This window comes from Ziziphus jujuba, chromosome 1 (genome assembly GCF_031755915.1).
Source record: "Ziziphus jujuba cultivar Dongzao chromosome 1, ASM3175591v1".
NCBI lineage: Eukaryota > Viridiplantae > Streptophyta > Magnoliopsida > Rosales > Rhamnaceae > Ziziphus > Ziziphus jujuba.
In genome coordinates, this window is record NC_083379.1 from 1,275,362 (window position 1) to 1,299,325 (window position 23,964).

Here is a 23,964-nt window from a genome sequence, read left to right on the forward strand (position 1 = left end):
TTTTACGTTTATAACTATATTATGTCGTACTTCTCCAATTAATCTTTCAATTTAAAAAAAAAAAAAAAGATACGGGGAAACTTGTCAAGATCTGATAATCATTTTTCTTTTTTTCTTTTCTTATTCTAATAACAAAATAATATTAATTGCTAATTAATATATCTTATATATATGCATTCTATTAATTTATTATTAATAGGATATATATATTATTGCCTTTGACCTTTCACTCTATCTGGTGATGCAAAGTCTAGTTCATCATTGACTTTAATTACCAACAAAATTTTGGTCATTAATTTCCTTTTTCTCTGTTTTTCTTGCAGCTTTCCATATTTATATATATTATGTAGTTGTAGGCTATATGCTTACAGCGTTTTTGTTTTGGAGTCTGGTGCGCTGGAAGTTGAAGTTTATGCCGTTCATATTATAATTATATATTTGTGCATATATATGTATATATATATATGTATACACGAATATGACAATTAGTATTTGACTGGCATTTTGGCTGCTGCCCAATTTGCTTAATTTTCGTTTTGGTTCCTAATTCAGGCATATAAAGTAAACTATTCCTTTTGTTTTTTTTTGTGTAATATTTATATTATAGTTTTACAGCTTCATTTATCATTTGCTTGGCATAATAGAGGGCTCTGTTTTATCCCAAAAACTGGGTTTGTCCTTTAAAGGCTATCGATCTAAATGGCATATACATTATCCTTTTTTTTAAATGATATAGTGAAAATTTTATGAAGAAAAATTATAAAAGAACATTCACAGTTTTTAGATATGAATGATTTATGTGATTTAACAACTATAAATGATTATTTTTCATAATTGCTTTTCATAAATCATTCATTATATCTATATATATATATATATATACAATTTTAATATAATAAAAAACTTTGAAAAAAACAATTGTAGAAGATAGCTACTTATAAATCTGTAAATTTAATTACTATGGATGCTATCTCTCACTAAAAATGTTTTAAGATATCATTTTTGCTCATTTATATATATTATATATTTATATCGAAATTGTTATTAAGTTTTTCTTTTTTCTTTTTTTTTTTTTTGGTAAAAAAATTGTAAGTAGGTTTGGTTTTGGGGCCACACTCCTTTTGCAGTAAAATGTAGCTGACATAGGTTCCCACTCCTCTTCATTCATTTACGCATTGAAACAGTGATGATAGTACCAAGGGTATCAAGTTGCTATCAATTTTTTAAATTTTATTGGTCACCGTTTCGTAACGTAGTGCACCTTTTGACAACCATGCCTCTATACGTGCTAGCAAGATAATTTAATTGAGTACTATTTAGAATATACTTTTTTCAGATTAAATTTTTATTTTTTTAAAAAAATATTAAATATAATAAATTAATATTTATCAAATCAATAAAAATTTATTGGGGATGATAATTACTAGTAATAAATAATAAAATGGACAGAGAATTATTAGATTGCCAATAAACAAATAGGTTTTATTTTTATTTTTTTAATGCAATTTTGGATAGAGCTGATTTGTAATTGTAGGAGGTGCAAAACAAAGTCTAGAAATTGGGTACCTTTTATATGGAAAAGGGGTAGATTTTACTATGAAATATGATCTTTCTTAATCAACAACTTGTTTCAGTGCCAATTGATTTGGAAAATCCCAGCATCAAACTAATCACTTTGCAATTAAATTAAAAGTGACTTAACAAACTTTGAACAAAAGGATAAGTGAAAAAAAAAAAAGAAAAGGAAAAAAATTAGAGTTGAAGCATTTGGACGGTTTGATGAAAAAAGTGGATGATTAACTAACCACACAACACAAGACGATTGATTGTACATAAAACCATCGAATCCAGTGCAAGAAAGACAGGTGGCAATAGAAAGGTCCGTTTGAACGTGGAAATGGCCACATAAAAAACAACATGGTTCAGACTTTATATCGGTTTCTCATCCACCACATCCATCCATCCATCCATTGCATCCAAAATCTCATGTGGAGTCTGTTTCGCAACGACAGGTTAATATTAAATTTGTCGGCGCCCAATTTCCTTATCCTTCTTATCATAATAAAACTTTAATTAATTAATATTAATAATTAAATAATTTAATATTATCTTTAATTTTATGCTGAGGGTTTTTGGTTAGGGATACGTCTCTTTCCCTTTCACTAATCAACTACTCTTTCCTACATCACAAAATCTTATTTTAACTCATAATCATTTCTCGCACTCTCACCAATTATGCACCTCCACGTTATTAACATCTCCACCAAACTCTCTCTCCCTCTCTCAATTTTTTTATTGTCCTAACTTTGAATACTATGTTTTTTAATTAATAAGTATATCTACAAACTCCAATGATATTATCAAGGTGGTTAGTATCTAATCAAATTGTTGCCTTGTAAGGATTATCTTATCATCCATGAGAAGGGCATAAATGTCATTTGACTGCCTCATGAGTCTCATGTTTTCTCGTTGACAAAATTAAATTAGTATACGAAATTCCAATGGCCAATGTTGTGGACAAGGTCAAAGTGTAATATATTAACATTAGGAAAAAAAGAAAAAAAAAAAAGGTCTAAATAAATGATAATTAGTGTGGAAATGGAAGCAGTAAGACCGGTTCAGAGCCAGCTAATTACGACTCAAACGCCATGAGTACGGATACGACCCACCCACATGGTCAAGTCCAAGGGTTTGTAAAATGTGTGTGATATCATATTTGCAAAGAATTCTGCAAGTATTTGTGGGCTGCTTTTGAGGTTGAAAAAGAAAACAAAACAAGAAAATTCATGGTCCAAGTTTGTAAACTTGAAGAAGTTTTTGACCTACCTTTTAGAAAATTGAGGAAAACTATACCAAACCCACAATAATAAGACAAAAGAGAAAGAAAAAAGTTGGTAAGACATGAAAATTCGTGGCATTCTAATTGAAAAGCTTTGAAGAATGGCAATCATGTAATAGCATTTCATATTTCATGTCATAATATATACAAATATATTATATTATATATTCTAATATTCTATTATGATATAAGAGGTAAAATGATTATGGGTATCTTTCTATTTGTTTTAGTTTTTTAAGTGCACTTTGACTAGGAGGAAGATGTATAGAATTCATTGAAACTGAAAAAAATGCCATTCTCTAATCGAACATAAAGAGTCATTGCTTTGCTCTCATAAAGCTAACACATATACTGAAATAACATATATTACTATGTGCCAACCACTACCCAATTCCAATAAGAAAACGACAACACAATCTAACGCTTAGCTATTGAAGCTAATCCCCTTAATATAGAGCTCAGCACATCACCATCACAATTTGAAAATATCTTTTTGGATTTTAATAGCTATAAAGTTTGTTGGGATATATACTCAAAATAAAACTGTTCTAAAAATATAAAAATAAAAATTATTATTATTATTATTATTATTTTTTTCTTTTTATGTATTGGGGTGGAGGGATTCAAATTCTTGTAAACAATTGTTTTGCTAAATTACCCAAAAAAAAAAAAAATTGCTTTGCTAGAACAGTTTTTCATGGTAATTTATGGGTTTAGGAAATGTGCCAAATGACAAACTTGAAAAGCCTACGGATCATTATTTATATACAAAAGAACCCCCTTTACCTCTAGATTTGCTATTTATGTACCAAAACAAAAAAATAAAAGCATCATAATTGGTATAGAAAGAAGGTGAGACCATCACTTATTGGTCGTCTTAGACTTACTATTTTTATTAATAACTTTCTACAAAACAAATCTTATTTACCAAGAAACTTTCTAGAAAACTTGTCAAATGTGGGCAAAAGAAAAAGGTAGAAGAAAAAGGGTAAAAATTAGGTTAATATGGCAAGAAAATCAGCAACCAAATTCTAAGCAATATTATCAATGTTGGTCCAATGAGATAAGAAAAGGGTGTAGAGTGTCTCTCACAAGGGCAAAGGCATTAATTGGTTGGCATGGGGAGCAGTATGATTGTAGAAATAAGAAGTGAACAAACTTTAAGAAAAATCATGCATTGCCATCCCCTTACCCTTTTCCCTTATCCCACACTTTACATGAGGGCGCTACTTTCGTGAATTGACATCTCTATCCTCTCTTTTTTACTTTTGGTTGGTTTCATGTACTTTTTTCTTATTTAATTACTGCAAAAATTACCACCTTTCATTTGTTTATTTATTTATTTTCCAATATAGTTGCTTGTGTATTGACAGTTGTGCTCCTAATTTTTCCTTTTGTTTATTTTTTTTAACGAATAAAAAAAATATCTTTTAATAATATCATGGAGCCCTCTACCTCATTTATTGAATGTGAATGTGGCATCCCAATTTAGCATTAAAAAAAATGCCAATACACACACACATATATATATATATATATATATATATATATATGACAAAGTTTCTATATACAACTTATTCAAATATTTATTTTTTTATTATTTGAATTCATACGTAATAAATGATATGGTATTTAACCATTAGAGTTATCCATTTTATTCCCAAAAAAAATAAAATTATTAATATGAAATATCCTTTTATAGGTTTGCTATTTCTTAATATATCATTAATTACTATATTAATTTCATGAACAACGTCAACATGGAGTGCATATGCAATGTATAGGTACTAGTTGTACATGTTACTCCTATGGATACCTTTATTAAGAGTGTGATTACTTATATACCCTTGTTATTTTCTAATTGAATATTAATGGAGTAACATTTCTCGTAAGTTATAAAGATAGCGATAGCGTTTTTTTTTTTTTTTCATAGGTTCGTTTTATTTTTCCCTGTTTCAATTGGAAGAAAAGTATTAAAGTCAAGTTAAATTATTTTTCACTATTTTTTTGGTGTCTATATTTTCTAGAAGACTTTTATCCTTATTTTGGCAAAATAATACTCGAGAGAAAAAGGTTAATGTGAAAACAACTAAGAATTTGGCACAAAATCATGAACATTCATTTATAGAACGTTTTTTCAACAAAAAAAATCATTTATAGTAATTAAAAGGAAAACGTTTTTTTTTTTTTTTTTTTGGGTTTGAGAGAGAAAAAAATAAAACATATTTTTGTTGAATAAATAAATATAGTAGTAAACTAAAAATAATAAATTATTTCATGAATTAGGAAAAAACTTTTTTAAAATTCAGTGTCACTGTATTTAGTGTTTTTCAGTGCTATGTAAACAATGAGTTTCCAATAATAAATTTATACATATAAAAAGACTAAAAGGGTACAACAATAACCAAAGATTTCAGAACGCCAATATATAAATATTTGGGAAACCAACAAAAAGAAGGGGAAAAAAGAAAAAAAAGAAAGAATGAAACAAAAGCAACGTTGAGGTGGGAGAGAGAGAGTGAAAGAGAGGTGAAAAAGAAGATGACATGCAGCCGCTTTTGCCGCTGTACAGCGCTTCAATTCAATACGCATAATATATAAATATATATAATTAAATTTATAATACTATATATATATTATATAAATGTATATTATATAATTGGTGGTATTTTTTTTGCTCACAGTGAGCGTAAAATCGCAGTAGGAGAGTTCTCCTGGAATCTCCTTTGGGTTTGTTGGTTTTGGGGGTTTGGATTTGGGTAGAGCTGCTTTGCTTCGTCTCCATAAAAGAAAAAGAAAACCCACCAAGGGATATGGAGAAAGAGAAGATACCCAGAAGAAAATAAGTCAAGGATTCGATGGTTGTGGCAGAATTTCAAGCGTCCTTTCTTGGTATTTGTTATTCCATTCCCTTTCATTGTCTCTCATCATAATCTCCTTTCTCTATGTCTCTCGCTCTCTCTCTCTCTCTCCCCCTCCTTTTTCTGTCTTGTGGGCTTTATTTATTTTTATTTATTTTTTAGTTTCAGTTCTGTTAATTATACGTGTTTAGTTTTTATTTTTCTTTTTGTTCCCCTCTTGAGTATTGGCTTATTTGCAGGCTTACGGAAGATGGGTTTTTGGTGCTAATGTAGTGTGCTGACTTGGTCATTATTATTCGAAAGCTATGGCTACGGATTCTTCTTTGGAGGGTAACCCTTATTTGTCCTCTGTTTTTTCTATCTTAAATCAAATTGTTTCTGGGTTCTAATTCCTGGAGTGTATGGAATTTTGAAGAAGCTGCCCATCTTGGTTTTTTGGATGTTTGGTATGATTTTTTTTTATTGATGACTATGAAGGCCAAATCTTTGTGTGGATTTACAATCTGCTTGGTTGTCATTTCACGGGTATTGATGAGAATTTGCGATCCTTTCTCGTATAATTTTTTTTTTTTTTTGGTTTTTTTTCTTTTTATATCTATGGATTTTTGTGTAGTGTTTGTTGTTTCTAGAGAGATGTTTGATCTTGTCAAATCATCTTCCCTAAGATGGAACGCCTATTTCTTTCTCATCTAATTTGTGGTTGATATATCTAAGAGTCCCTTAGCTGCATTTTTTTTTTATTTTATTTTAAAATTTGGGAAACGACCCGTTGCTGCGTTTAATCTGATGATGTAACTGAGTGGTGTCTTTTTCACTCTATAAGAATATGTCTTTGCATTTTGTGAAAGAGGCTCAAATATTTTATGATGAATTGGAATTCACGAGTACGCTACCTTGTCAAAAAATCCATGCAGCAATTCTTATGGAAAATGCAGAGCCAGAGGCGTTTGGAGGTCAAAAGAAGCTGTATGCTATCCAAAAATACGCGTAGGCCTGATGGTCTCTATGCCCAAAAATGTGGGGTGTCCCCCTATTATACTTCAATGTAGTTAGGCTGGCTGTCTTTGTTAATGCAAGTCAACCATTTCTTATTCATTTGGTACAGCTTGTATGATTTACTTTAATTTGGTTGTTATGACCCAAAAAAAAAAAAAAAGACTAGGCTTCTCAAATGAGTCTAAGAACTGAATGGTGACTGTAATATAGGTCCGTGTTAGTTAGTTTGTTAGGTTATCTAGCAAATAATCTCGTTGTTTCTAATTCCTTCTTAACATGTTCTGCTGTGATGGGTAAAAAGTAATCATCCTAATTGTGGAAAAAGCATAATTTTTTTTTTTTGATCATCAACATCTCTTATTTTAAGACCAACAAATTTTGATAACGAGTTGGTTCTTTCAGATTTTTGAATTTTCATTCGTCCATTATCTTCTGTAACCCCCAATTTTTTGTGGGCTTCTAGAGAAATATGCCTCTTTAATATGTTTGACCTCTCTACTTTCTATATGCTTAACATTTTTCTTTTTTCTCCTTGACCTCAGGAGTTTCCCTTGACCCTTCAAAATGCACTAAGTTAAGCATGGAGAAAAAGAGAGAACTTGTCTATGAAATATCAAATTGGTCACATGGTGCCTCTGAAATGCTACAGTCTTGGAGCCGACAGGAGATTTTACAGGTCCTGTGTGCAGAGATGGGAAAAGAAAGGAAGTATACTGGCTTGACAAAGTTAAAAATTATAGAGAACCTTCTGAAACTTGTATCTGAAAAGAAATCTGGGGGGCACGAAGTTGCAACAGACCTTGATCCACAGTCTTCTCCGGCACCAAGCCAAAGATCTACGAAAAGGCAGAGGAAAACTGATCAGCCATCCCGACTACCTGCTGTAGCAAGCAATTTATCAATCAATAGCAGCAGTAGCGATACAGCTAATACTGTTTACTGCAAAAACTCAGCTTGCAGAGCTGTGGTTAGTCGAGAAGATGCATTTTGCAAGAGGTGTTCATGTTGCATCTGTTATCAGTATGATGACAACAAAGATCCTAGCTTGTGGTTGATTTGCAGCTCGGAGGCTCCATTTCAGGGTGATTCATGTGGCATGTCATGCCATCTTGAGTGTGCATTAAAACATGAAAGTTCAGGTATTGGTAAAGAGGGACCACGTGGGGATCTGGATGGGAGCTTTTATTGTGTATCTTGTGGGAAAGTGAATGATTTGCTCGGGTAAATATTCCTCATATTCTCTCGGTAGTTACATTTTTTTTGGATTTTAATATTCCATGTGCTTCATCAGATGATTCCTTTTCTAGCTGGAAAACCGATACATAAAAGCACTGTCATCTAGTGAAGCTTCTGTTTGGAGCTTCAATCTGTAAGTTAATCCAATTGCGTTAGGATAGTCTGAAATATCAAGAAGAATCTAAATCTTTGTCAAGTGATTGACATCATATGTCATTAGAAGCTTCTATTGGAAACTTGTATATTTGAGTATACAGATTGAGTTTTATTTTGTTGAATCATCAGGTGTGGACAAAGATCTGTAAAATCCTGGTGAATGCTTTGGGTTGAGAAAGAGTGATCTATTGGATAAGTAAGTCATCTTATGGTTTTGTCACTTATCGTGAAAAGAGAGCAGCTCTTTCTCCAACAACCGAGTTTTCTTAACTGACTTCATCACCAGCAGCAGATAGGACCAGAGCTTCTATTTACTCAAAAACTCTTACTGTAACAGAAAAGACTTGCACCGGTTATTCCACAAAAGGAGGAATGGAATCAGTCCCAGTAGTGGAAGTTGGTTTCCACTGAGTTCCACCTCTCCTTTCAAGCCTTTAAAAAGTCCTTTAGGCAAGTGCAAGCTAGGAAGTCAAATAGGCAAAGAATACTTGAATAAAAAAGATAGACGAATCAATATTATCTTCAATGAAGGTTTAAGGTGGATAAGTCAATATTGTCAACTTTATTTATGTGGGAGCTGTAGTCATGAGAGAGAAATTTTCAAAATCTTGTCTGCTATAGGAATATATTTTTGGTAAAATTTGAGCTTCTTATGTCCAAAAAGTTGTTGTTCTTCCATGCTCACTGTTTGAGAATGTTACTTCAGTGGTCAATGGGTTTGTAACAGGATAACTGCTGGTTTACTAGTTTTGAACTTTCCAATGTTATAAATTATTTAACAGAATGCACATATAATTAGACTAGTATGGGGGTTATAGCCATTAGTTTTCCGTCTCTTCGTACGAAGTGGTCTTATTTCAAAGTAGTTGTTCTTTGTTAGGCTTTTAGCGTTGTTTAGTGTTAGTTGGGTATCTTTCTATCTGTTGTGTAGGATTTGTCATATTGCAATTTTGTTTTGTCTCATGTTTCCTGTTGTTCAATACCACGTGGATTGGTTTCTGAGATGCCATTTTCGTCTTTTGTTTCCTTTTAAGTTTGGGTTTTGTTTGGTGTTATTAGTGGAGGTCAGATCTAGGACAATATTTTAGCGTGGACTTTCTAGTTAAGGCTATGGATGGTGGATAGTATTTTAATGTATTTCTGAATGCTATCACAATTTTGTTTTTCCAGAAGTTCAATTTTAGGATATGGTTTTTATTAGTTGGTTTTTAGGAGTAGTGGCAGGTAACTAGTGACTGTTTCCTAAGTGTGTTATGGTTTGAAGTGGTGGCTTTGGAAAGTATGTGGTGATCTATGAACAAATTAAAAATTTGTTGCTTATAAATAGGGTTCTGGAGTATGAAGCGATTACAGTTGACAACTATCAAAATCTCAAAGCAATGTAAATTAACCCGGTGAACTTCTCAATGAGGAGCATGCAGACAATGAAAGAAGGTATTAGGCAAGCTTTTGTTTGTCATTGTTTTCCTTGAGAGGGAGACTCAATGTACAGTCACTCGACCAAAAGTAGATACACACAGAGAGAGAAGAGATAGACTTACAGTCCTTGAGGCTCTTTATGAGGATTGTGTTGCATAAGTTTATATAATCATGCACAGGAAGATTCTTGCTCCCTTTCCCAAAATTTACCTTAAAAGTGCTCTTTTCAGTATGTAGTGCGAGTTTTAAACAATCTTTTGACAAGTAAATGAGTATTAGACATGGTGAGCTGTTGAAACATAACCAACTTCTAGTTGTTTGGAAATCTCACAAAATTTCTGTCATTTAATGGAGTTAAAAATTTTGTTTAATCATTTTGGTGTATGTTCCTGTTCTTTGCAATGCAATTTTTAAAAGTAAATAGCAACTAAAACTGTTTTGCTATATTGTGTTTGCTGCAATATGTTACTTTCCTCCCATTGTTCAATGTCCTATATGTTAAAGTGCAATCTAATTGTTGTTTGGTGCTTGAATATATTCAGATGTTGCAGAAAACAATTGGTGATTGCAAATGATACCAGGCGGGTGGACATACTGTGTTATCGTGTCTCCTTAAGCCAAAAGCTACTTAGAGGAACTGAAAAATATCAAAAGCTGTATGATATGATGGAAGAAGCTGCAAAGAAGCTTCAAGCTGATGTGGGTCCATTGACTGGTTTACCTGTAAAGATGGGTAGGGGTATTGTCAACAGGCTTTCTTCTGGTACAGAGGTTAAGAAGCTTTGTGCTTCTGCTCTGGAGTTGCTGGAGTCAATCCTTTCCAACGCAATCTCACATCCAATGCCAAATCCTATAATTAAAGGTAATCTATATGTCATAGTCTTGTAATAGAACCATAGTTGCCGGATTTTGTTTCACTCCAGCTTTTCAGTAGAAATAATATTACATTCAGACTTCAGTTGTCAAGGTGATTAGTGACTTGTCTGCCATTCTATGTATTTACATTTTCAGAAAAAAATTTAATTACTCCAGACATGGTTAAATTTGAAGATGTCCATGCAACGTCCCTCACCGTGATCTTGGGTTCTGTAGACTCTTTATCAGAAAAGAATGGTTACACTTTATGGCACTGCAAGGCTCATGATATGAACTATCCTAAAGAACCAACTTGTACACTGTATGCCCCAAATACAAGATTTATTGTTACGGGGCTTACTCCTGCTACAGAATATAGTTTCAAAGTTGTTTTATTTGATGGTAAAACTGAGTTGGGTACCTTTGAAGTTCGGTTCTCAACAAGCACCGGTGGAGAAGATAATAGCTCGGTAATGGAAAGAAGTCAAAGCCCTGCAACCAACTGTAGCAGCCTTTCTAATCCGTCTTCAGTAGAAGATGAAACTAATAACATTAATCCATTTAGTGACCAAGCTGATAACCGAGCAGACAATTATCTTACCTATTGCAAGGACAGTGAGAAGATTGTTTCTGCTAAGCTATCAAATGATGCCATAGACTGTAATGACACAGGTGGAGGAACCCCAGCGGATACCATTTCTTTGTTGGATGAGGAAAATGGCATGGGGATGGTGGGGTCCATCTCTAATTCTGAGGTCTTAAAACTTGACAGTAAGCAATTGCCTGATGACCAAATTATTGAAGACACGAGCACTGATGATGGTTCAAATACTCCAGTTCGAACTGGACTGGAATGTGTACCAGTTATTGGTAGTTCAGAAGCCAGCTTGCCTATTACTCCTTGCAAGTTGGAAATACTCAAGGATGGGCTTGGAAGGAATGGGAGATCAAAATCGAGCAGCAAGGATAAGGAAAATGGGACTGGGAAAGGAGAGGAACCCCAAGATGGAAGCACATCAAAGAAGAGAAGTGGGGAAAGGCTGGATGAGGACTGTACGGCGAATGGTCTTTCGGACAGGGATTTTGAGTATTATGTGAAGGTGATCAGGTGGCTAGAGTGTGAGGGACATATTGAGAAGAACTTCAGGCAGAAATTTCTCACTTGGTACAGCTTGAGAGCCACTCCTCAGGAAGTAAGAATAGTGAAGGTATTCGTTGATAATTTTATCGAGGATCCAGCATCCCTTGCAGGGCAACTTGTGGATACCTTCTCGGAAAGTATTTCGAGTAAACGAGTGTCTGTGGTGCCAACTGGGTTTTGCATGAAGCTTTGGCATTAATCCTATGGCAAAGGGTGTCTCTATATTTGGTTTGAACAAGTTTTGAAACGCAAACTCATTCGGGTTTGTGCAGCAGTTAATTCTTTAGACCCCATCTAACATTCTTCATTTAGAATATCATTATTTATATTTATCATCAGTCATTTGTCCATTCTTATGGTGTAAGAATGCTAGAAATTTTATCTCTTTATGGTAGTACAATTTCTATCTCAGTTCATAAAAAAGTAGTTTCCATTTTTGCAATTGATTTGCTGATTGTTATATGGATGTGGAAGATGGGAATATTTATACATAGTCGGACAGAAGTTCAAACTCTGAAAAGAACAGTGAAACAAATGTGAAATCCATCAGTTTGGCTATAGATGATGAGAACAATAAAATATTATTTTTCGGATTCAATCACATTGTAGCAACTATTGAAGAACCAGTTTTGTTTTTGATAATCTTTTTCATCTTTATTTTTTTGCAGATAATTTGTGTTTTGTTGGCATGTTTAGAATCAATTACATCGCATTGCAGAAACTGTGAGCTTGCCCATTTACTAAAACGATAATTCTTTTTGACCTTTTTCCGTTTACATAATTGAGAAAAAATTATTTACTCTCTATTAGAAGAACGATATTTTATCCTTTATCTAGAAGCCTTTTGGCCAATAATGTAAATGGTCAGCTAACTGTAATATTGAGGGAGATTTATAATCTTGCCTAATATCCTTAACCAATTCGAAAAAAATTAAAATTGATTCTTTTTTTTTTTAATTGAAATTTATATATAAGTTATATATATTTTATATTTGTTTGGGGTATTTAAACTTGGGTCATTTGTGACTTATATATAAGATGTTTGTATGAAAGAGGAAAAAAAAAAAAATCATACATATTAGTGGTTAAAAAGGGTGTGTATCAATGTTATTTATCATTCCGAAGAATTGGCCTCCATATGTGCAGAAGTTTCTTCAAGTCAATCCCAGACTTTCCATTTCTTCGTCTTCTCCAAAGATGCTCAAGTATGAAGGAAGTGAAGCAAATCCATGCTCATACTATCACCCAAGGTTTTGCTCGTTTCGCCTACATCAACAGCAAATTCCTAGCATTTTCCGCTCTATCAGAACATGGTGACATGCGCTACGCCGAGGCTGTTTTCAATCAAATTCCCGTACCCAATGTCTTCGATTGCAATTCCATGGTACTTGGTTTCTTGAAAATTGCACAACCCGAAATGGGTCTCTCGGTTTACACCAAAATGCGACGTCGAGGCATTGAGCCGAATGCTCGCACTTTCACAGTTTTGGTCAAGGCATGCGTTGAATTGCGGTTGATTGGTCAGCTCCATTGTCAGATCGTGAAGTTTGGCCATGAGTTTGACGCTTATATTATTAGCTCTCTTATAAGCGTATATTCCAAGTGTGGCGCAATGGAGGTTGCCTGTCGCGTGTTTGATCAAAGGCTTCACGAGAATGTTGTTTGTTGGACCAGCCTCATAAGTGGGTATTGCAGCAATGGGTTGGTTGATGAAGCTCGTGATCTGTTTGATGAAATGCCTGAAAGGAATGCTGTTTCTTATAGCGCAATGGTTTCTGGGTACGTTTGGAATGGCTGCTTCAACGAGGCAATTGAGTTATTTCGTGAGTTAAAGAATCGTGCTAGAGAGAAGCTCAGAGGGTCACTCTTGGTCAGTATTCTAAACGCTTGCGCTTCAATAGGTGCCTTTGCAGAAGGGAAATGGATTCACTTGTACGTAGATGAAAATGGTTTTGAGTATGAACTTGAATTGGGAACTGCACTAATAGATTTTTATGCAAAATGCGGGTGCATTGAAGATGCTTTGGAAATATTTAGCATTATGCCTAGTAAAGATGTAACTACTTGGACTGCTATGATCGTGGGATTGGCTGTTAATGGCAAGAATAATTTAGGGCTTGAGCTTTTCAAAGAAATGGAAATGAATGGACCAAAACCAAATGCTGTTACATTTATTGGGGTTCTTTCTGCTTGTAATCATGAAGCTATGGTGAATGAAGCATGGACGTTTTTTGGACGTATGAATAAAGTTTATGGGATCTCCCCGCTGATTGAGCACTACGGATGCCTTGTTGATATCTTGGCTCGTTATGGGCGACTCAAACAGGCAGAAATCTTGATAAGAAGTATGCCAATGGAACCAGATGGAGCTATATGGGGGTCTTTGCTGAATGGTTGTTTGATGCATGGCCATGTCGAGTTGGGGGATAAGGTAGGGAAGCTTCTTATTCAATTAGAGCCTCAACATAGTGGAAGATACGTTCTTCTAGCCAATATATATGCCACAATGGGCAGGTGGGAATATGTGATGGGGCTAAGGAAAATGATGAAGGACAAAGACGTAGTTGCAGTTTCTGCTTGGAGTTTCATAGAGATTGATGGTGTCGTTCATAAATTTCTAGCTGATGACAAGTCTCATTCTCATTCAGGAAAAATATACAAAGTTTTAAATCAATTAAAGGGGGAACTAAGAAGCTCTTCAATCATTTATGATGTTCTGTTATTTCCAGCATAAGAAGCTACTAAGCTTGTGGAAAGTTAAAAGATTTATTTCAGGCTAGTTTTCCAGTCTATTGTACTGGATTTGTTTCATTGACAAAAACTTTTGCATATGGTACCTGGAGCATGTATGGCAATTTTCAGTAATATGTCTCTCAGTTGACCGGCCTGCTCTGGTTTATCTATATGTATTCTTAAGAATTTGCCTAATGGTTTAGTTCGCAGAGAAGATGTCTGCTGGGTCTTCACCACGATTTCAGTTGGCACATTCATGCGGCTGGGTAATGATGCTCGAAACAACTTTCCTTGTCGATACCAATTCCCTTGAGTTTGTTGAGATGACCGTATCCTCGTTGAGAGCTGTTACCTAGTGTCCTCAGCCCCTTGAGATCTTGGAAGTAGGAACCCAGCCCTGACTATTTTCCATTGGTCCAAAGATGCTTCTGTTGATGGTTGGGTTATCGTGTTGATTGGAAGTTTCACATATTTTAATGGAAATTTCCCTGTTCTTTTACTTCTTTCATTGAATCAGGATGTTGAACAGTTCAACTTGTTATCCGATACTTTAAGGAGGCACTTACCATTTGGTATGTGAAGAAGCTATTCAAGCATTGCAACCATCCCCACATCCAGCCACATTAAAAAATTTTCGAGCTCCAAGAAAGCTATTGGCGATGATCACGCCGTCTATTACAATTGAATAGAAACAGTTGTGCTGACGTCTTCTTCAAACTGACTTGCAGAACTCCTAGTGGCACCATGTAATGGTGGGGTCCATCATTTGTTTGATCACCAAATTAACGGTGGCTGGCTGTGAAGATGGTAAAAAGCAAGAGCTGAGATGACATCAAGGTTTAAGAGCCATTATAAATACTCTTTACCAGCCATTCTATATATGTACTCTTTACCACCTCGTACCCACCGTCTTCTCAAATACCACTCAAATACAAAACCATACATCATTTCACAAACAGAAAAAGCTGATTTCTTTTGTTATTTTCTTCAACCAATTCCACTACCTTCGCAAATATACCATCACAATACTCATTACCTTGTACAACCACACCGCATAGTTTTCTCTCCAAATTTTACATCTTTTTGCTATCATATCCAGCTTGAAAATGTCTACTGGAATCTGTAGAACTCCGGTTTCTGGATCTGGCTATGTTGGCCTGACGACCAACTTTTCTAAACTCCTTCCGGCTAAGGATTTTACTATTGGGTTTTCCAGCAAAATTGCCTCTAGTGGTTTCAGGACTCAGTGTATGCAGGTACTGTTTTTTTTCCCCCATCTGTTTTATCTAGTAAAACTATTCAAGATCTAAGCATCAGCCTGTTTTCTCAACCCTGTTTGTGTTATGGACTAATTTTACAGACATGGACTCCGATCAACAACACGAAGTTCGAGACACTCTCCTACCTGCCTCCTCTCTCAGATGACTCAGTTGCAAGGGAGGTTGACTACATGCTTAAAAAGGGATGGATCCCTTGTCTCGAGTTTGATGAGGTTGGAGGATTTTACAAAATTTTAGCTTTCTGAAATTTGCATTTAGTCATTGATCATTTTCATGGACACATGGGTTTGGATTTTTTTTTATTTTTTTATTTTTTATTTTTTTGAACAGCAAAATTTTGCAATTTATTTATTTATTAAAACTTGTTGTGAAGGTGGGGAGAGTGCACAGGGAGAATAGTCGCATTCCAGGCTACTATGATGGAAGGTATTGGACACTGTGGAAGCTGCCAATGTTTGGCTGCACCGACGCCTCTCAGGTACTGAAAGAAATCCATGAGTGCAAAAACACATACCCAAATGCTTATATACGCTGTCTGGCATTTGACAACAAGCACCAAGGTCAGTGCATGGCCTTTCTCATTCAGAAGCCTACCACTAAAAGGGCCTAAGGAATGAGTTTTCTCTCAGTTCCTCTATAGAGCCTTTTGGAACTTTATGTTTTAGATGGTTGTTGTTCTTGTTTCTCTTAACTCTTCTGTGGCACGGTTTTTGTTGGTTTACCACTATCTTCGTTGCCTGTTTCAGGAGGATTTTCAATATAATCAGTACTCTTTGTTATTATTTACAATTGCCATGTTATGACATTTGCTGCTGTGTTTTCATGGTTCAATAATAGCGCTTCTGTCTCTTCCTCCTCGTTTTTCTTCTTTTATTTATTTTTTAAATAAATAATAATAATAATAATAAATACACACTTTAAGAAGCATAGTTTCTTTGAACTGTACGTAATCATTTTATTTACTACTTTTCAAAGTGTAGGGCAGATGGCTATTGGCGATTTGTGTCGAGTTGATGATAAGAACAATTTATTCTAGTTGAGAAAAGTATGAATATTATTTTAATTAGCATTTGCATTAGTAAAGTGGATGTGAATATTTTTTAATTTGATCTGTTTAGCAAGTGGGTATGAATGGTTAATAAAACCAACCATTAAATAAAGGAGGTCAATAAAATAAGATAAAACCCGTACAACCACGTTTGGAATGAAGTTAAATTCTACGTGTGTTTTGAGTTTGTTTTTGAAAATGAGAAATTCAAAAATAAAAATTCTGGTGCAATCCTCGGTTAAAAAAATTTAAAAGGGCAGGGAAGGAAATATTTAATCCAGTTGAGACGGGATTCTATTTCTGAACCATAGCATACAGAATAACGCAAGCTCCACCACAGGGATTTTAGATACCCTTATAAATTGCCGGAAAAGATGACTATTTATCAAAAAGTGCACACTAAACATAGGAACTCAAAACAGAAAGGGTCCTTCCATTTGCAGCAGGAATTCTACCGACCACTGCCAAGAATCATCCTGTTGAACAAAATATAAGCTAACGAGATCTTAAAAGAGCAACAGCAGAAGAAAATAATTCCGAATATCAAACCACTTGTGACAGTAACTAATTAATTTAGATACAAAATGTCAGTAAAAATATCACCTAACACAAAGAATCCAAGAAAGTTGGTTCATTTTGATCCCCTGCTTGAGCCTTCAAGTCTCTATATCGTTTGATCAAGGTTTAACACCCACCTGTAAAGAGCAGAAATAATAGTTGGCAAGATATTCAAGAAAAAAAAACTATAATTCATTACTCAAATTATTTTCTTGTAGCCCATTTTTTTATTTTTCTTTTTTGGCCTACAAAAGTGGAGTCTAGACCACTAGCTGTTTCAGCCAAGGGATGCATGTCTACTTTATTCAAAGAGAAGGTCTTGAGCCTAACCCTCAATGGTCATATCGGCTATGCAGTTAAACCCTCAGTATAGAAGGGAGGCTTAAGGAAAGAAGCCTGTTCTTTTATTATCTAGCCCAGTTAGTGGACGAAGAATTGAAGAAAATGAAAAATTGGTATCCTCAACTAAGCATATATTGAAACAGGACCATATCTTATAGAAAGCTTTTCTAAAGCAGCATAATAGGCATCCTATTAAGTTACCAGGTGATCAATGAGGACAATAACTAGCATATGCTACTGCAACAATTTCAAACAAAATGCAACAAGTAAAGAATAATGTCCTTGTCATGCCATTTATATCCTGTTTAAACCGCACAGGAAGTTTTTCAATCCACTCTGCATTTGAATAAAGTTATTACCAGGAAGCTAAACTCAGACATCAGTTTCAGACACAACGTCATCATTTAGTGTACATGTTTAAACTTGCTCTAGTAATGAAACAAACATGATGACTGCCAAATAATGTAAACTAACTTTGAATTTAGTAATTCATCTAATCTCTGATCTTCAGATTCCTATTGCAATAAAATGGATAGTTATATACACACAAACCAATATGAGTATAAGAAAAGAAGAAAGCTATTGAGTTCTTGAGGTAAATACATGTACCCACTCACGAGTACATAGAATGTGTATGCCAGAATGTAATAGCTACCAAGCTACTTAAAAAATTGGGCAGGAAACATATACATAAGACAATTATGTTAGGACCTCTGACCCTTAATATTATTTATTTATACGAACAAATCCATGAAATTAGGGACTGAGATCATTGTGCTTGTATTTACATGAACAACGAATGATGGCGATATCAAAGGATATAGATTCCCAAAATCCAATCATAAGGGTAATTATCTTCCATCTCAATAATCTTAGTGATGTCTAAATCTATGTTTAAACTAGAAAAACGCCACTTCGAATGTAAGGCAAGGCAACTTATCAACAAGTTTTAATATCACAATTTAAATAGCATTTCTTTGGAGGCCCAATCCTAAAATATCATCGTTCCAATCCAATTTTCAAGCGAAAAAATACAGTTATCCATCTTCCTTATTAGGAAGTTAAACAACCTGCCTCAAGCACCTATCAGGCTTGAAAACTAAGCCCACCTTAATGTGTAGGTGAAGAAAACAAGATGATAACCAGTTGACATTTTTACTTTCCGCTAAACCAGTAATCATCACTTGCTCAAAAACAAGGAATCTTGATATGCTCTAAAACCGAACTGAACTAAGCTTTTGACTGCAAAGCATCTGGGTCAATTCATCCTAAAGACATAGAAAAATCAAACACTGAGCTATAATTCGTAAATTTTCCCAAAAGAACCTAATTAAAATAAGTTTTTTTTTTTTTTAAAGAAAAAAAAAGACATAGAAAAATCAAACACTGAGCTATAATTCATAAATTTCCCCAAAAGAACCTAATTAAAATAAGTTTTTTTTTTTTTTTTTTTTTAAATTCTCTTACTATCCAATTCCAATTCTCATTGCATCCTACTTACATAAACAACCAAACAATCCACGCACATTCCAAATCAATAACCTTGACAAAACCAAAACATACAACAAATCAGAGAGAACAGAAGACTAACCAGACTAGCGGTTGCGCTCAGCGGGCAAAGGACGGTTGAAACCGCCACGGCGGTTCATGTACTGCCTGGGCTGGCGCTTAGTTACCGCCCTAACGCCACTCACATCGGCACCAGGGACCTGTTTTCCTTTAGTGGAATCGAACCCCATAGGAATCCCCATCTTCTTCATCATCTCTATCTCGTCCTCATTCAAGCCCTCCTCATCCTCTCCCTCTCCATTACCAGTGCTATTCTGCTTTTGCTGCTGCTTCTGATGCTCCTTGGCGATTCCATCAACGAATTCCGACACCACCTTCTGCCTCTCCCTCTCGTCCTCAGCGGTGGATTCCCTCCGCTGGCGCTTCCGAGGCTCAGGCGACGGTGTACGATGGTGGTGGTGGCGGCGCCGGTGAGAGCGGTCATCCGGCGAGCGAGAACGGGAAAGAGAGCGGGAGAGGTGCAGTTCTGGAGAGCGCGTGCGTGAGCGGGTGTGGCGCGATCTGGTGCGCTCGGGCGTACGGGACCTCTTGCTGCGAACCCTATCCCGTTCTCGTTCACGCTCACGCTCGCGCTCGTCTCTGTCTCGGCGTCTTTCTCTGTCTCTATCTCGGTCTCGGTCTCTGTCTCGGGCTCGATCTCGGTCTCTGTCCCGATCGCCCATTTTGTTGAGAATGAAGGCGGATTCTTTCGAACCCCATAGCTTATTGGGCATTATTCCTTCTTTTGAAGCACTACCCTACTCAACTCAAGTGTGCGAATTGGTCTTTTTTTTTTAAATAAATAAATAAATATATATATATATATATATATATATATATATATAAACATGATGTATATATATATATATAAAAGCTTTTAAGGCATGGACCATCCATATTTATATTTGTATATGGATCGCATTAAAAAAATTAAAAAAAAAATATTAATTTTATTGTGTACGCTATAATATATATAGTAAAATCAATAAAAAAGTATTAATTTTGGACACAATATGATTCACATATATTTTCTCAAAAAAGAAAAAATTACTTACCTCATACCATTTTATTTTTGGAAAATAATATATTTTTGTCGTTATCTATAATATTAAATATCTATCCTAAATAATAATTTTAAAAGTATAATCACATTTACTTGTTTATAAAAATCTTTATAATACTCTTTTTTGAGCTTTATAGCTTTACATCTCAAAATGATTCAATAAAAATGAGTTAGAATAAATATTTTTGAGAAAAACATAAAATATTTTTGAGAAGTTATGAAAAAAAAAATTGAAAATTATAAAGATTTGGAAAATTTGACAATATTAAATCTTTCTAAACTTTACTTTCAAAAGTATAATCACCTCTACTTGTTTCCAAATAAACTTTTGGAATACTTTATTCAGTAGAAAAGATTTCTTGTAGCCAAAGCATACAATTCCTAGTATGATGGTTGTTGTTGATCCATCAATATAATTTTCTTACCATTTTGCTTACGAATTTGTTATGCGATTAGAATATTTTATAAAATTGTTTAACGAGGTCTTTAATTTCCATCCAAATTACTACATCAAAAATAGTGATAAATAGCTTATTTTCTTTCTTTCTTTTTTTCCCCCCCTTATTAAGTGCTTAGTTTTTTTTTTTTTTTTTTTTGGTTTTTTCCCTTTTCGTTTGATAAATAAGTGTTTAGTTTTCTTAGTTGTCAAATGTTTTGAGAATTTAATGAATAAGAAATATATCTAAATACTTTATGTGCTAAACTAAAATATTATGCACTGTCTCCAAAAAAAAAAAATAAATAAACTAAGATGTTATGTAATGAGGTCAAACAGAAGGAGTTGAAATTCAAAATCTTTACTTCTTATTTTTACAACAAGAGACAAGGAGCAATTCAGTGTTCTAATTATACTGTATTTTTTATTTTATTTTTTTCCATTTTTGAGAGTATATTAGATGAGTTTTGATTTTTCAAAATTCAAATATAAACATTTAATTAAAATCCATGGGCCCAGAAAGCAGGCCTAGTCATCAATCTAGGTTGGGCCAAGAATGTAATGTAAGAGAGTGTTTGGTAACGAGCATAAGGAGATCCACTTTGGTTTGGCAGAGAAGGTCAAACTCAAAGAGTGGCAACCATTGTCAAAATTCTAGGGTTAAAAAAAAAAAAAAAAAAGGGTTCTTTGGCACCTTGAGTTGATTTGTTTAGTTGGGCAATTTAGGTCTTCAACTTTTAAAAATAATTATTTAGATTTTTAATTATTCAATTTGTTGCCAATTGGTCAAATCTCAAATTTAGTTAACAATTTGGTAATAGTATTTTTTTCAAAAACTTATTGTGCAATTTATAAAGAAAAAGATTAGAGTTGTAATCAATCAAAATAAAGCAACTACATCTGCAAAATGGTTATCAATTTTTTTGCAAAATTGAAAATTATATCAAACTACGATAAATTTGAAAATTAAAGGCCTAATCACTACTTTTTAAAGTTGAAGATCTAAATTATAAAACATTTAAAGCTGAAAGTATCAAATTGCAATTTATCTTAAAAAAAAATAAAAAAATTCATTGTCAACTTATCTAGTATCAAGATCAAATGCTCAAAGTTAGAAGAAAGGATGCCTAACCAAATACTTGTCCTATGTATAAAATTTACCAAGTCCAATGAGGATTACTCAAAACTAAAAATTTATGGGCCACAATAAATCACATGTGTTGGCAAAGTTCATCGTTTAAGGGGAATTTGGTCCAATGCTCCTGTTTCGCAAGCTTTAAAGATATTTACCAACACTTTTTGGATCTTTTTTATTTTACCCTTCAATGTCTATTTTATCCTTAAAAAAATTACAATTAACTTGTATATCCTTATTTTACATTCCCCCACATCCATTATTCACCGTTCTTCAAAAAAAAATTTCCATTCAAAACAAACAGAAACTCCTTCGTCCCCCATGTCATCTTCATCATCATTTTTTTTATTTTACAACCTCAAACGAAAAAAAAATTCTCACAAACCCAAGGTAGCCAACGAACCCAGATTGAATTTTGAACTTAATAAAATAAAGATAATTTATGAATTTTGTAGTTGGAGGAGATAAACAGAAAAAGAGAAAAATAAGGGAAAATGAAAAAAAGGGTGGCTTTAAATATGTGAAAAATGAAAATCAAACATCAAAAACTTCTCAGATAGAGAAAATATAAAGACAAAAGTAATCCACAAAAAAAGATTGAATAATTTTGTATCATGGACTGTTTGTTATAGATAAAAAACATCCCAAAAATATATATATATATAAAATAAAAAATTAACAGAAAAAAAGCGAAATGAAAGAGAGAGAGAGAGAGAGAGATGAAATGAAAGATTTATCAAAGTTCGTTGAAAATTGAGAGAAGCAAATTTGGGAAATGGGTTTTCTTTTCTTTCTTTTTCCTTTTTTTTTTGGCTCTCCTTTTCTCTCTCTCTATCTATTCTATTTTCTCTTATTTGTTTGTCCCACGGCCACGCCTATCTCATTGTTGAAACCTTCAAATGAACATTTATGAGCGACAAATCAATCATCCTATTTGCTGGACCTAAAATTGAGCATAAAACCTCCTTCCATAGCTTTGAGACCGTCCTTCGAGTCCAACAAGAGAAAGAACTTGAATATGAGAAGGGTTATCAGTAAAGAGAGAGAGGGAAAGTGGATGTGAAATGTGATAGGTGAGACATGGGTAAGAGAGAAGGGTAGGGCTAGAATAATGAAAAGAAGATGGGTAGATAAAAAATGTTTAAAAAAGAAGGGGTATTTTTCGTTAAGATTCTCAAAATAAGGGTATTGAGCTAGATTCCCCTCGTTTAAAGTTTACGAAGACCCAACTTAAAGCGGGTTTTCAAGTTAAGAAAGGCAGAAAGCTGCAAACTTGAAGCTACACCTTGAGAGGGTTAAATGTTAATTCAATTTGGTATCTTGAGAGTGTTAAATGTTAATTCAATTTCGTTAACACACTTAAATTCCAATGATACAGTTATGCTACAAAAAAGCATTAAGATAGAAACTATTCAGTGAAGCACATAAAATGATGCAGAGTTTATTTTATTAAAGAGAGTGTCAAATCCATCTTTTATTGGTTTCGTTAAATAGCCAATCCACCCTCTTTAACGTCTAACAAAAACCCATTAAACTTTGGACATGTTGGTTGGTTTCAGTTGGAAATTGTACTGTAAATCTAGTCACTTTGTGATTATTAATTTTAGATCCTCTTCTTCCTTTTCCTTTCTCTTTTCTCAAAGGGAAATAAGATTGAGAGATGTTGCTTAAGCCATGACCTATTACCTGTGTTGCTAAAAGATTGCATTATCTCTAAGGATTTAAATTGAAAACTTCAATAACTTTTTATTTCTTTAATTTGAATATTGATGTTAAAGAAGCAGTGCTTTGATTTGATGCCCAAAAAAGCATTGAAGAAGTTAAACGAAGAGACAAAACTCAAATTTGCTTTTTGGAGTTGGTTGCATTAATAGAATATCATCATGATCCATGAAAGACATCAACTGCCACTTTGTTTGATGTTTAATTTAAGGGGCTTGTTATTGCATGCGTACACCGAGAACAGCAAAAAGCAGTTCGTTTGGAGATATATATATATATATATATACACCTTCTCGTTTTCTATATACCACACCAAATTTTGGGGACCAGTGTAATTAGTGTGAGCTGTTCAAAAATCAAAACCAACCCTTCTGCAAAAGTTATTGATTCTTTGTTTTTATATTTTTTATTAGTAATATATGTTACTGAGCACCATTGTTAAATTGATCTTAACCCTCTTCAAACTGACCCTTTTCTCATTCTTTTCTAAGGGTGATTTTTGCTAAAAAGCACCAAAACAAACACATCTAATACACTTTTCTTCTCCACTCACTGTGCGTCCTCATGAATTAGTTTGATTAATTAATTAATTTGCT

General features: G+C 33.9%; 4 protein-coding genes across 7 annotated transcripts; 3 read left to right on the forward strand and 1 right to left on the reverse strand.

Annotated features, from left to right (window-relative positions):
- Positions 1 to 5,271: 5,271 nt before the first annotated feature.
- On the forward strand, positions 5,272 to 12,101 carry LOC107428695 (VIN3-like protein 2). Of its 3 annotated transcripts, none has more exons than XM_016040987.4 (6): positions 5,272 to 5,405; positions 5,524 to 5,731; positions 5,940 to 6,030; positions 7,239 to 7,917; positions 10,050 to 10,369; positions 10,519 to 12,101. In XM_016040987.4, exons 3-6 carry the CDS (start codon positions 6,006 to 6,008, stop codon positions 11,700 to 11,702), a joined length of 2,208 nt encoding a protein of 735 aa, XP_015896473.2. In that variant the 5' UTR covers positions 5,272 to 5,405; positions 5,524 to 5,731; positions 5,940 to 6,005; the 3' UTR covers positions 11,703 to 12,101. The 3 variants fall into 3 exon arrangements, with proteins under 3 accessions (XP_015896473.2, XP_048335525.2, XP_015895080.2); XM_048479568.2 differs by adding an exon at positions 6,615 to 6,717 and having other exon boundaries at positions 5,307 to 5,731; XM_016039594.4 differs by lacking the exons at positions 5,272 to 5,405; positions 5,524 to 5,731; positions 5,940 to 6,030 and adding an exon at positions 6,072 to 6,225.
- A 297-nt stretch (positions 12,102 to 12,398) lies between these two features.
- LOC112488758 (pentatricopeptide repeat-containing protein At5g66520-like) lies at positions 12,399 to 14,735 on the forward strand. Its single transcript, XM_025078442.3, has one exon. The coding sequence runs from the start codon at positions 12,642 to 12,644 to the stop codon at positions 14,235 to 14,237; it is 1,596 nt and encodes a 531-aa protein (XP_024934210.3). The 5' UTR covers positions 12,399 to 12,641; the 3' UTR covers positions 14,238 to 14,735.
- Positions 14,736 to 14,883: 148 nt separating this feature from the next.
- On the forward strand, positions 14,884 to 16,373 carry LOC107403244 (ribulose bisphosphate carboxylase small subunit, chloroplastic 3). Its single transcript, XM_016013361.4, has 3 exons — positions 14,884 to 15,492; positions 15,597 to 15,728; positions 15,890 to 16,373. Exons 1-3 carry the CDS (start codon positions 15,343 to 15,345, stop codon positions 16,124 to 16,126), a joined length of 519 nt encoding a protein of 172 aa, XP_015868847.3. The 5' UTR covers positions 14,884 to 15,342; the 3' UTR covers positions 16,127 to 16,373.
- Positions 16,374 to 16,833: 460 nt separating this feature from the next.
- Positions 16,834 to 19,804, reverse strand: LOC107427510 (uncharacterized). Of its 2 annotated transcripts, XR_001582355.4 has the most exons (3): positions 19,056 to 19,804; positions 17,168 to 17,259; positions 16,834 to 17,040 (listed from the first exon to the last, which is right to left on the reverse strand). XR_001582355.4 is itself a non-coding variant. In XM_016038216.4 (2 exons), exon 1 carries the CDS (start codon positions 19,744 to 19,746, stop codon positions 19,060 to 19,062), a length of 687 nt encoding a protein of 228 aa, XP_015893702.3. In that variant the 5' UTR covers positions 19,747 to 19,804; the 3' UTR covers positions 16,834 to 17,259; positions 19,056 to 19,059. The 2 variants fall into 2 exon arrangements, 1 of the variants encoding a protein (XP_015893702.3); XM_016038216.4 differs by having other exon boundaries at positions 16,834 to 17,259.
- Positions 19,805 to 23,964: the final 4,160 nt, after the last annotated feature.